Here is a 13,363-nt window from a genome sequence, read left to right as displayed (position 1 = left end):
TTACGTTAAAATATAAGATCAGCTAGTACTTTCTATTAGTGGACATAAAATTCCTCTCCGGACAGCAAGAGAAACCCTACTTTTTACCCTGCTATTATTAGAAAGCAAAATCTGCTTTTACAGCTGGTTAGGGTGGTGACAGTAGCCTGCATCTGTGGGGCCTGACCACTGGTTTTATTTAGAATGTTACAGAAATGCAAACTTTAGGGGTAGCAAAGACCATCTTCTACCTGCAAGCTTAATTAGAAAAAAACAACTTTGGCATTAGTTGAGTAAGAAACTATAGGCAGTAAGCTATGCACAGGTGGAAGAGGGAGGGAAGAGAAAATACATCTTTGCTGTCCTGGGTATAGTGGCTCAATCAATGTTTGTTTTCTACCCCTACGCCCACCACATCCCGTGCTCATTGTCCACAGGAATCAAATCAGATGTGGTCCAAGAACAGAACAGGTAGAGAATGCAATGGAGGGATGCGTGGGCACAAACATGGAGCGAGGCCTTTTGCAATGAGACAAACTTCACATGGGGTCTTAGGGAGTCAGGGAAGGTAATGCAAGTTCAGTGAGTTGGCGCCCCGGCCTCTTTCTAGAGGGGGTGTTGCATCATCTATCACATCTATGAATGATACAACCTTTTCACAACATGTATTGGAGCCTAAAGGGTGTACGGGGGACACAGTAATGGGTTCGATGCACACGTGATCTCTGCCCTCCTGACGTGTGGGACTGTAGGTAAATCACCTAATTACTCTGAGCCTCAGTTTTTTCGTCTTCAAGATAGGACTAATACCCACTGCATAGAATTATTGTAAGGATTAAATGCGATGGGGTCCATAAAGCACCCAAAGCCCTGCTTCGCAAGTGCTAGGCACTTGGCTATTAGTTATTCTGTGGAAGAGAAGGTCTTGGGCTCTTTGGGGATCATATGGAGATGGTTGGGAGACAGTTCCCTGCTCACAGGAGCTTCAGCCCAGGGACTCTGTCAGGTGCTAAGTTGAAGCATCCCTAGCCCCTGAGAAGAGTATGAGGCCGTGCCTGGCTGCTTCAGTGGTGGTCCAGGAAGGAAGGAATGGCCGTTGAGACGGGAAGGTGCTCAAAGCAAATTAAGACAGGAACTCAGGGCTTACTAATAGTTGACTTGTGACAGTTGGCCATGAACTCTTGAGATCTGCTGATGTTCTATTTACCACGTTCCTCCTGCCCTGGTTGCCTTCTAGCCCTGAGAGAGACGCATTTATCTGGGCTTGCTGCCCCTATGCCAGATGCATGACCACGCCCCACTCTGGATGTGAACAAAAGCCGGGATTGTTTCTGTGACGGACTGTCAGTACAGGGTCAGGGGAATTTTCTGATTTTTAGACGTTGGAAGGGGGCAGAGATCCAATAATGGTCCTTCAGGATGAGACACTTCTGCCTGGTTTTTTCCACTCTTCTCATCAGAAACCTTTGAGGGAGTAGGCAGGTGTCAGCGTCTGGACAAGATAGAGATGTTTCCCACAGGGCTGGGCAAAGCCAGGCTATGGAGTACTTGCAGCAAAGGCCGGAACACACGTGGTGGCAGAATGCAAACCAGTCAGGTCCTTTCTTTGGTTTGTGTACCTGAAATTAGATGTACGTAAAGGTCCTGCACAGGGTGTGTATAACTGTGCATTCTTATGGGTGAGAATATTTTACTTTATTACTTTTAGCATTGTGATTAAAGAAGGGCTGTGGTCTAAGGCATTCGAGCCTGCTGAGTGCCAGCAGGCAGGTGACTTTGACCTAGTTAGGACTGACTTAGTTTCTCCATCTGGAAAATGAGTCATAGTTCCATAGCTAACAGGGCTGTTGGGAGGACTGAATGTGAGGCCAGGTGCAGTTCTGGGCACAGAGCCTGGCACAGAGTGAGCACCTGCCTATGGGGATATGGTCACCTGGGCCAGGTTAAGGGGTGTGTAGTTATACAGTGGGATCCCCCAGATGTCGCTTTCAGCCCTGGTCTGGGGAGCTGATGGGCTGAACAGCTAAACTGGAATTCCTGTCTCCTGGAGGTCTCAACTCCACAGGGCCGCTGGCAGAGGCCTATACAGGGGGTGGCTACTTGATCAGATGTCACTCCCTGGTTGAAAATGCCCATAACCCTGGAGGGGAACACCAAAGTTCTGGCCTGACCCCTTGCAAGCGTCTGCATCCCTTCTCTATGGCCATAGCAGACTTTTAAGATTTTTCACTCATTTGTGCCTGCCCTGGGGCCTTTGCATATGCTGTTTCTTCTGACTGAAGCATCCACGCTCTGTCTCTACTCCACCTTTGCCATCAGACCTTCCCTGACCACTGTCTGACCCGGTCTGAGTCCTGACCTGTGCGTCAGGATCACTCAGCTCAGCGTGTGTGATTATGGAACGTCCCACCCCCAGGGCAGGACCCAGGTTGATCTGAACCCAGGCAGTTCCCACTCCAAAGCCTGTCTTTCTTCTCCACCACTCAGCCTTGCTTCTCAGGCGTTCCTCCAGCCCAGATTATGAGAGCAGAAAGGACTTGCTTTCAAAGAAGCCTTTCATTAGCACCTTGCGGAGCATTGCTTCTGCCCGAACAATAAGACCAACACTTTCATCCTTGCACAGGCGTCAGCATCCCCTGGGTGAAGGCTGCACCAGGTGAGTGTTGCTTCATCAGCTGGATGCTCCACACCTTTCTAAAGCCAAAGGGCATAGGGGGCGGGGAGGTACATCCTACCATGCTACAGGCAGAAAAGCTGAATGTCCCTTCTAGTGATTCTACTTCTAGGGTTTTCTCTTTAGACTATAACCAGAAATAGGAGTCAAGAGTTTACTGTGCAAGCGTTTTCATCGCCAAGCACTATGTCTGATACTGAGAAAGGAGGAACAAACCAAGTGCCAGTTGGACTTGACTATAAGACGGTGCATTCATACAGTAGACCGACATGGGGCCCTTAACGATCATGTTGTAAAAGAACATTTCTTGACACTCACAGTGTGTTAAATGAAAACTAAAGGCTACAAATTAACTAGTGAGTTATCTCTGCGTAGTGTGATGGTGGTGGCTTTTCTCTTATTCGCAGTACTTTCTACGTTGTTTTACATTGAGTGGTATATCATCAGCGGATTTTAAATGTCTGGTCGCACATAAGAGCAAGTATTCATTGTGCCCAGAGGGCACTAGGAGGCCGGGCGAGTGGTCTCAGCGCCTTGCCCTGGCCTCGATCGTGCCTCGCATGAGGCTGCTTCCTCTGGCTGTGCTGTCTGGTCCCCTGTTCCCAGGCCCTCACCATGCTTTCCCACCTGGCATTAGTCATAGTGCGTCATCCACTATCCTCCTGCAGATACCCTGGCTTTCCCAATTGATGGTTTAGTGAGGTGACTGCCCTGGTCACCCCCCATCCTTGCAGAGTTTGGGGAGATGCAGCTGAATTCAAGCATAAGCCTTTACGAACTGTTTCAAGGAGAAAAGGTGGCTGATCATCAATATTTTCTGGCCTCTTCGCCAGTTTCCAAGCTCTGTGGAGAGTAACTCATATTTCCTGCCAATCCCCTCTCCACCCCCTAAAGGACTCCCTTCGGGTGTATCATCTTTCCCAAACAGATTCCCCACGTCAGTCCAGGAACCAGGTCCTCTCCTGCGCTTCCCACCCCAGGGCTGAGCATGGCATGGATGGCAGGGGATGGGCACTGCATATAAACCCTGTGGAATTAAATTGATTTGTTTGAGTTTACATATCCTACTTGCAGATCTGTTCTGATTCCTGGAAACCCTGAATTATAAAATAGGGGAAGTCAAGGAATTTGCCTTTAGTGATAATAAAAATGCACACTGCCTTGCTGTGTACAGGGGCCTTTCAGCCATAACATTTGTTCCTCGCTCAGCAGCCAGTGGGATCCCATCAGCTCTGCCCAAATCTTTCAATGGTGGAGGTCTGGTGTTGCACCTTGGCTGCCCCTTTCGTCCCCCACTTGCCCTTCCCTGGGGACTTCCAGAAGCGTGCCGTGTGCTCTCTGCCCTCCGGGCCTCCACACCTCCTGTGCTCTCCACCTTTCCCCTGCCTGTCAGGGCTCAGCCAAGCCCCGCTTCCCACAGGAAGTCTCTCCGTGTGTTCTGGGCTGTGCTTCCCTCAGTCTCTTAACCACATCTGCCTCCCTGCCTGCCTAGTGGTGAGGGGTCTGTTTCCTCATCAGCTGTGAGCCCATGAAATCAGGGACTGCGTCTGTTTTGGAGACAGTTCAGTGGCAGGTAGCAGCAGTTCAAATCATTGTTAAATGGAATCTACTGGAAATAAAACTTTTATCTTTGACCAGGCTGCGTGCGTGGCTCTGAGGTGCCTGCTGAGCTTTGGGTTAAGGAGGGAGTGCAAGCTCTTTATTAGTAAACAACATGGTTGGCTGTAGTTAGGATCCTCCACAGTGTGGGGCAGGGAGAATAACAAAAGGAAACTGGGGGGAAAGGTTGGGGACTGGGGCTCTGGATATCTTGCCCTTGGAAATGTGGTGGGAGGATGTGTGTTCCTTGAACAGGAAATGGACGGGTCAAGAGGCACTGAGTTGGGGGTCAAGGAGCCCCTTGAAGCTGTAGTGTAATGAAGTTGCAGCTGTTGGAATGAAAGTCAGTTTGCTCAAGATGCTCGGTTTTTGGCCCCAAAGGTGGGCTGTGGGCCAGGAAGAGGCCACCCAGCACTTGGAGGCTGAGTGCCTGCAAGGAGAGACAGGAGTTGCCATGAAGGTCTCAGCTGTGCCAGAGCAAGGCCTGAACACGGCGTGCTGCTCATGGGGCCTGGGCTGGAAGATCTACATCCCAGCTGCTGCTCAGGACAGGAGCCTTCTGGGGAGCCCTCCGCAGCACCCCCTCCCGGGCGGTAGAATGGGGGTAGGGAGTGGCTGTCGGAGCTCACCCCCTGGACAGAGTGAGGAGGTCCACTGGAGTCCTGGTCCTGCCGCTTATGGCGGGAGGGTGGGGGTGGGGTCCGCTGGGCCAGAGCGTTGGCCCCTGAGCTGATGCCCGCTGCTCGGACCTGGGGACTGGCCTCACTTCTCTGGGCTTCAGTTTCTACATCTGAGAAGTGGGCCTGCACAACCCCTGTACCTCACTGGGCTGTTGTGAATATTCAAGTCAAGTCAAACACCTGGCACATGAAAACAACTAATGAATTTTGGAACCTACAGTATGGGGCATTCTTTATTCCTGTTCTTATGAGGTTTGAGGACAGTAGACATTTATCTGTCGAATGAACAAATTAATGCAAAAAAAATTAGTTTTGTTTAGAGTCCCACGTTTACTTCCGCACGGCTGACCCAGGCCACTGCGGGCTGCTGCTCTTTCAGCCTCAGCATCCGCCCACAAACCGGCGATTCCCCACAACCTGCTGGGCGCGCGGGGATTCGCGCAGCTGGTGGCTCTTCCTCATTCTCACCCCCACAATCAAGGAAAGTGAGGCTCGGGCAAGACTCGACACGCTCAAGGTCAGCCCAGCGGCGGGGGTGAGGCTCCACGCGTAGGCTCCCCGCTTCGCCCGCTAGGGCAGCCCTGCTACCCCTGGCGTGGGCGGGCGTCGCCGCAGTCCCCTCCCGCTCCGATACCTGTCCGGCGAGCCGCCCCCGGGGTTTGCGCGGCGCCTTCTAGTCCAGGGGAGCGGGAGCCGTGGCGGACTGCGTATCCCTTTCCCGACCCGGTAAATTCTCTCCACTGGAGTCTGGATTGGTGGCGGGGGATGTCCCGGGGGCCAGCTGCCCCATCCGCTCTCCTTCGTCCTTCTCCTCCCTGTGAGCCTCGCAGGAAATGGGGAGTAGGGAGCGACCTGCGGCGACCGGTGTGACTGCGCCTGGGTCCCGCACCACCTAATTCGGGCGCCCGTGGGGGTCCCGGGTCCGCCTCCCGCCCACGTGGCCAGCCCGGCCTCCCGGCTCCCGCCCCCGGCCCCGCCCCGGGGCGCCGCCCCCGCCGCCGCCGCCGCCAGCGCCGCCGCCGCGGTGCGCTCTCCAGCCCCGCTGGGCCGAGCCTGCGCCGGGCGCCGAGGTGAGTGCGGGCGGCGAGCCGGGCACCCCGCCCCTCGGCTACGCCCTCCCTGGGTGGACACCCCGCTGGACACCCCGGAGCGGGACACTATCTGGGGTTGGCTCCTCCCCTGCCTTAACCGACCGTCCCGGAGGTGGACCCCCACTCGGAGTCGCCCACGCCGGGTCGCGGTGCCCGCGGCGGCTTCAGTGCGCTTTCTGGCCCAGGGCACTTGGAGTGCTGGCAGGTGGGCAGAGCCGACGCCAGGCCCGACTGGCCGCCGCTCGCGCTGGAGACCCTGACTTGGGTCCATTGGTAGCTCTTGGACGAAAGTTCCCCGAACAACTTCCGGGGAGCGAGGCGCCACCTGTCCTGGGACGCAACCCCTTTCTCCGGGTGTGTTCCCCAGCCCTGGTGGGTCGCCGTCAGGTGAGACTCGCGTCGGGCGCTGCTGGTCGTGGCTCGCCAGGCCGTCGGTCACTTGGCCGCGGATAACCCGGTTTTGAGCGCGCGGGGCGGTGGCCGGGGTTCCGGGCCCTTGTGCTGGGGCTGCATCTTTTAAACTGCGCGGCCCGAGGATCCTGAGACAGAAGCAAGGGAGGCGGACACCAGGGGGTTAATGTGAACCTCCGAGCCTCGTAGCCAGAGACGGGTGAGCGTTTTCTGAGTGTGGAAGTTGACCGAGCCGGGTGGAAATGGGTTCCCTTGGGCTTTGCCACGAGAAAGAGCCGCCCTTGTCAGCGGCTTCATCGTGGGCTTGAATGAACGTTGCTGAAACAGAGCCGCTTGTTCTGAGAGGGCTCTTGCTTCACTAATTGCCTGAAAGGAAGCACCGGCGGATGCTTAAGCATTTTATGTACGACGCAGGTATAACCGCTTTCTTCTTCGTGGTGTGGAAGAGAAGAGCTTTGCTATGTCTTTGTCTTAACTGTGTAGTCTTGGACAAGTTACTTCACCTGTCTATGCCTCAGTTTTCTCATCTGCAAAATGGGGGTGATGATAATACAAGACTTAAAGGGTTGTGTAAGATAAAAAGCTCTTAAAACTGTGCCTGGTACAAGGTAAGTTCTACATGTGTTAGCTGCACTTTATTATGGCTGACACCTGTCTAACTGGGCATTCTCATTCCTAGCTCCCCAGTGAGGTGGGTGAGCAGGCTCTTGCTCCTTCCCCTTCTCCTACTGAGAGCTGCATTATTCAGACAATAGCTGTGGTGTCCCCTTCACCCTAATTGGTGCCCCCAAACACCCTAACTTTGCAGTAACAGTTACTATTGTTAACCAGCCTTGTGTAAAATGTATCTCAGAATGTGAGGTTAGATATGACCTTTGTCAAGGACACTCATGGGAGATGGAGTCTCAGACCTCCTCTGGAAGCTCTGGGTGTACCTGGATGGTTGCTTTTCTGGGGTGGAGTGGGTAAGGTTTCACTTGAATTCCTTCAGGCCTTGGGCCCCCCGGCAGTCTGACATTCTCTAGTTTCTGTGAGTGTGGCAGTCTATTTAGGGACCCAAAGGCCTGATCTTGTCCCCTCCCCTCTATTCATTCACCTCTAGCAGATTGTCCCTTCCCTCAGTTTCCCTGGGTGCAACAGTTTAGTTTCTTCTGGCAGTGGTTTCCACAGACTGGAGTTCAGAACCTGGGGCTCCAGGAACCACCTGAAATGTACGTGAGATGTTTGGAGCATGGCTGTATGTTTTTCCAGAGTGGTCCATTTTCATCATATTCTGCAAAAGGCCCGCACCCCACAAACGTGGACCCTGAACAATTGGTGGGGAGATGTGGGTTCTCATCCCCTGGACAGGGCAGGCCCAGATTTTTAGGGAGTCGAGATGTCACTGTTACCTCTGCCTCCTTGAGGTGGAAGTGCACACGTATTCCTCTGTGCCCTCGCTCAGAGGAATTTCCCAGTGGAAAATTCAGGTCTGCCTTGACTTGGTAAAATCTGATGAAGAAGTCAGTTCGGGGAAGAGGAAGGCAGGCTGTGGGGGTAGGGAATGTTGACCTGTGATGGAGCTTTTAGGATGGGATGCAATTCATGAACGTTTGAGCTCAGGTTGTCAAGACTTCTCAGGGCCTTTGCACACGCTCTTCCCTCTCCTGAGCGCAGCTTTCCACCACTACTTCTCATGTCTGGCACTTTCTCGCCCTTTAGCTCAGATGTGTCTTCTGTAGAGAAGGTTTCCCTGACCACTTTGTTGAGAGCAGCCTCTTCCCTCATCATTTTCTGTCACATTCTCCCATTGTATTTTTTTTCATGGCGCTTAACTTAAATGATCTTACTCGTGTATCTACTTGTGGGTTTACTGTCTGCATCCACTCAGGAGAATGTAGAATCCAAGAGTGCAGATGTGGTGCCCTGTTCACTGCTGAACTCTGGTCCCTGGCACAGAGAGAATGCTCAGTAAACGTCCCTGTGTGACAGAATGAATGAGCATCCACTGAATAAAGTGAGGTGAGGCTGGAGTGCTTTTAAGAGGAGTGAAATGCAAAGGAACTGGCCACTAGTCAGGAGAGCCAGGTTAAAAGTGACCTATAAGGTCACACTGTTCAACCTGCAGTTTAAATCACCTTCACCACCTCTCTTCCTAGTTACTACTTAACCTGAGCTTGAATCCTCCAGTGACAGGGAACTCTGCCTTCCGAGACAGCCCATTCCATTGGAGGAAAGATGAGGGATGCAGAGAACCAGACATAGTCCCTGCACCCACTCTGATGAGGACGAGATGTGGCGTCCAGGCTTCTGCATGCTACCATTCCAGTTGTTCTGGCCTGCTCTGCGTCCTCACCACCCTTCATCCATCACTGTCCAGCCCAGTGTGCTGTCCCTTCTTCTGTGCCATCACCAAGCTTCCCAAGCCCCTGACCAGAACTCAGTGTACTACTGGGCTGTCTATCATTAGAGGGGGCCTGAGGCAAAGAGGCATCGAGAGACAACTGCTGTAGGGACCTCAAGGCCAAGTTCTCTGTTGTTCAGGACCTTATACCTACATTGGGCAGCGGGGATGAGTGGGGGGAGTGGGAGAGTGGGGTGGGGCTCTGTTTCTTTCACTCTTTTGTTCTTTCCCTGAGTTTCTTGAATCATTCTTTAATCAATCTATTAATCGTGGCCATAGCTGTATTTAAAAAATTAATTCTTGGACCCATTATCTTAATGGTTTGTACAAGTATTATCTGATTCATATCACCTTGCATGTGCCGGTCGGAACTCAAGTGAAAATGAAATGTTTGTATATATGATTGATTCTGATTTATTGAGTCAGTTCAGTTTTCTGCGTGGGAGATCGTCAGTGTGGTGGGTGGAGTGGGGTCTGCTGTGGACAGATTTGAAGATAAGCTTTTCTTTGCCACTTTCGTGAAAATTGTTCATTTGGTTACTTGTATGAAAATGGATATACTTTTTATTTTTTTTTTAAAAAAAAGACCGAGGGAGGCTGTAGTTAAGTGAAGTCATATCTCTACACGTGCTTTAGCCATTTTCAGCTCGTTTACTTCATTTATTCAAGAATCATTTATGAAGAGAGGCCTCTGGCACTGGGCCACACAGCAGTCAAGGAAACGGACCGTGTTCCTTCCTTGTGGAGTTTACCTCCCGGTGGGAGAGATGGGCAGTAGACAACTAGATCTATCATATATCAGGGGGTGCGATCAGCGTAATGAAGAAGCTGAAGCGGGGTAAAGGGATCCAGCGTGACTGGCATGGAGGCAGCGTTGGTCAGGTAAGGGAGGATCTCGGCGCAGCGTTCTAGCAGAGGGAGCAGCCATGCGGACATGTGGGGAAGACCGTTCCATTCATATAGAGCCCTAGGTTGTGGTTGAATCCCTGGTGTGACCGGTCAGCTGTTGTGCCCTGGACATGGTCTGTCTCACTGGGGAAGGGAAAGGGAAGTAGGCCATGTGGGCAGAACCGCTCCCATCCCCTCCCCAAATCCTAGCAAGTGGCTGGAGTAAGATTTTGACATTGTGTGTGTGTGTGTGTGTGTGTGTGTGTGCGTGCGCCCGCGCATATGCTTGCACTCTCTGGTTGACCAGAAGGCTTCTTTTCCACGGGGTGGGACCCAGAGTGATGATGTTTCCTAAAATTGCCACCTGGACTAAGAGCATGAGACGAGGGGGCACTGCTGGAATTATAATTCTACACATAGTAAGACTTGCCTTACCCTACCTGCCAGCCATGGTGTCATTTGGTCACATCCACTTCATCACCTAGAGGGAACCACCTAGAGTTACTTAGCAAGGCTTTGATGAATAAATGAAGAAATCAAAACATATAGGATTGTGGACCAGGAGATTCGAGCTTCCCATTCTCTCCATCGATTGGTTGATTGATTGATCAATTGATGTTATTTAACACAGTATAAGATTCCGGGGGCTTAAGACGTAAGACCTTGCTTGTATGACCTTGAAGTACTAACTTAGCCTGTCTGAGTCTTGGTTTCTTTATCTGTAATATTGGGGAGGAGGTGTGACAGGCTTCTTGGAAAAAATGACATCTAAGAAAATAAAAAGGGATGGTTATAAGTCATCCCTAGTGGAGGGTGGGGTGGGATGGAAGGAAGAGAGAACAGCATGTGTGAAGGTGCAAATAAAGTGTTACCAGCATTCAGATGACACAAGATTCTCATCGATTATAGCAGTGTGTGTGTGTGAGTACGCTGTGGGAAGGAGCTGACACCTTCAGGAAATGCCAGTTGGTCTGACTGGCTGTGCCCTGTGCTCTGGGCTCTGCCCTGACGTCCTCAGATACGCTCACAACTACCCTGTGGTCCAGGGCCCTCTTACTGTCCCCATCCTCTGCACCAGGACATTGGGGTGTGGAGTGACGAATAACTTGCCAACTATGTGTCTCCCTGGGGCTCTGCTCACTTGTAGCAAGAGATGTAGTTGGAGGTGATGAGGATCTTCCCAGAAGATTTATTTAGTGATGGTAAGAGAGGTGGGTGTTTCGAAATACCTCTGACAGGCCTCGCTTTGGTGCATGGCCCCCTGAACTCAGCTCTAGGAGGGCGGGGGCCGTTCCCAGACAACGCTCAGTCTCTGTCGCAGGGTTTGTTGGGATGTTAGATGGCTGCCTCAAGGTCACTGATGGCCACAAAACAACAAGGCTGGAGGAAGACATGGCGTTCATTTCTCAGGTGTCTCCTGACTTTTCCAAGGTGGACCCACTAGTCAGGGCAGAGCTGAACATGGGGCCCGGGTCAAAACCAAACTGCTCCAGAAAGAGGCTGGGAACCTTGGCTGGAGTTGGAGAAGGACAGAGGAGACATTTTGGTGTGTCTTGCCTGGGTCAGCTAGCTAGAGATCAAGATAGTTATTTAACAGTCCATCTTGGTTCCTTGCCCCCAGACCCCACTTCCAGCCAGCATATGGTAGGTTTATGAGCCTGGATTTGCTGTTCCTGTTGATAGAACCCCAAGCCCTGAATTCATTTCCAATTCTGAGCTCCGTAATATTTTCCTGGAAACCAGAGCAGTGTACTGGCTGACTTGAGGGCAAATTGCAAGCCTGGAGGCTGTAGAGACCACAGCACAGTTAGGGGCCTGTGTTCCAATGTTCGCTCCAGGATTCCTAGTGGAATGACCTTGGACAAGCTTATCTGTAAGTGGGGACAGTGCTTGGCTATACCTCACAGGTTTGCTGTGAGCATTAAATGAGGAACTATTTGCCACGTGCTTATTCCTACCGTAGCTGGCATGCAGGAAGGGATGGCTGTGGTCGTCATCTGGTGACTAAGACTGGCCCAGGTCACTCCATCACGGCTTTGTGCTCCTGTAGGAACGTTGTACTCACACAATGGAAGTTCGTCATCAAGATTTGGAGACTTTACCAAATGCAGGCACTATCCTCTTCAGAGATGATTTTATTAGGAGCCAAATCTGGATAATGGGGGTGGGGTCTGTTTATTGTGAGACAGAGGCCAAGTGTGAAAGGCCGCTGAGACTTTCTGCCCAGCCACGTCCACCTTCCGCCCCCACGGAGCTCTCACACCAGTCCCCCCAGTCTACAATGGTCCCCCTCCTTTACCCTTGGCCCTTGGCCCCTGAAGGGCATACGACACCCTTGCAACCTGGCTGCTTCAACTCACTGTTCTGATGACTTACCTTCAGCACACCGCACCCCAAGCCACCCGACAGCCCCCCAGAGGCCCAGAGGCCTTCCCACTTGTACGTCTTTGCTCCTGCTCTTCCCACCTGAATGCTCTTCTGCTCTTGTCCCCTTTCAGAACTTCCCACATGACCCAACTCCAGTGGCCTCTGCCTCGTTTCCTTCCCTTTTGGCTAGGAAAAAAATGCTGTTTCTGCATGAGAAACCCTACTTATACTCTTAGTATACACAAATGCAAACAAATTGGACGTTGTAGAGTAAATGTTGAAATTACACCTTCCCCATTTCAGGCTTGCTTCGGAGAGAACATTTATGGTCAGCTGGCTTTATGTTTTTACACATAGGTGTGCGTACCTGTGAATACCTTTAAAAACCAACATAATGGGCTCATTTTATAGGTATTGTTCCCCAACTAATTTTTTTCCATTCAGCTGTATGTCCAAGAGCACTTTCTCTGTCCATAAGCATCTCTCCTTTTTTTTTTCTTTTTAACAAATATTCCCTAACTCTCCACTTCCTCAGGGAAGAGTGTACAAGTTTGTGCGGAAATGTTTTCAGTTCTCTTGGATATATACCTGGCCGTGGAAGTGCAGGTCATGGGGTAATTCTATGTTTAACATTTTGAGGACCTTGCAGCTGGTGGCTGCACCATTCTGCAGTCCCCCCAGAGGTGTATGAGGCTCCCCATGACTCCACATCCTCGCCAACCCGGTATTGTCCATCTTCTTGATTATTACCGTCCTAGTGCATGTGAAGTGGTATCTGTGGTTTTTATTTTCATTTCCCTGATGACTAGTGGTGTCGTATCTTTTTTTTAAACTATTTTTTGAGCAGTTTATAATAAAATTGAGAGGAAGGTACAGAGATTTCCTCTCTACCTTGTGCTCCCACACAGGCACAGCCTCCACCGTGACCAACACCACTCACCAGAGTGGCACGTTTGTTACCAACAGTGAGCCTGCATTCACACGTCGTAATCATTCCAAGTGAGTAGTTTACCTGAGCGTTCACTTTTGGTGCTGTACTTTCAGTGGGTTTGGAGAAATGTATAATGGCATTTATTCATTATTATAATATCATACAGAATAGTTTCGCTGCCCTGAAAATCCTCTGTGCCCCATCTATTCATTCCCATGTCCCCCCCCCCGCCGCCACTGATCTTTTTATTGTCTCCATAGTTTTTCATTTTCCAGAATGTCATACAGTTGGAATCATATAATATGTAGCCTTCTCAGATGGGCTTCTTTCTCTTAGTAATGTGCACTTGAGGTTCCTTCA

General features: G+C 51.2%; 2 protein-coding genes across 4 annotated transcripts in view; one reads left to right on the top strand and one right to left on the bottom strand.

Moving 5' to 3' along the window:
* Positions 1-5,968: 5,968 nt before the first annotated feature.
* ARHGEF3 (Rho guanine nucleotide exchange factor 3) overlaps positions 5,969-13,363 on the top strand; it is a 285,970-nt gene continuing 278,575 nt past the window's right edge. Inside the window, exon 1 of one of the 3 annotated variants that reach the window (XM_033132821.1) lies at positions 5,969-6,002. The gene's annotated coding sequence lies outside the window, so the exon portion shown is untranslated. Of the gene's footprint in view, positions 6,003-6,082; positions 6,411-6,617; positions 6,634-13,363 lie in introns of those variants that run through there. The other 2 variants (XM_033132820.1, XM_033132822.1) reach the window with 2 other exon arrangements.
* SPATA12 (spermatogenesis associated 12) lies at positions 9,616-11,168 on the bottom strand. The gene is given in 5 exon segments (XM_033131778.1): positions 9,616-9,725; positions 10,635-10,700; positions 10,703-10,900; positions 10,903-10,970; positions 10,972-11,168. Coding segments are annotated over 5 exon segments (639 nt in total).

The sequence above is a fragment of the Rhinolophus ferrumequinum genome, chromosome 17, assembly GCF_004115265.2.
Source record: "Rhinolophus ferrumequinum isolate MPI-CBG mRhiFer1 chromosome 17, mRhiFer1_v1.p, whole genome shotgun sequence".
In the NCBI taxonomy this organism is placed as follows: domain Eukaryota; kingdom Metazoa; phylum Chordata; class Mammalia; order Chiroptera; family Rhinolophidae; genus Rhinolophus; species Rhinolophus ferrumequinum.
The sequence above is the reverse complement of the archived record's forward strand: the minus strand, read 5'-3'. Positions and strand labels throughout refer to the sequence as shown.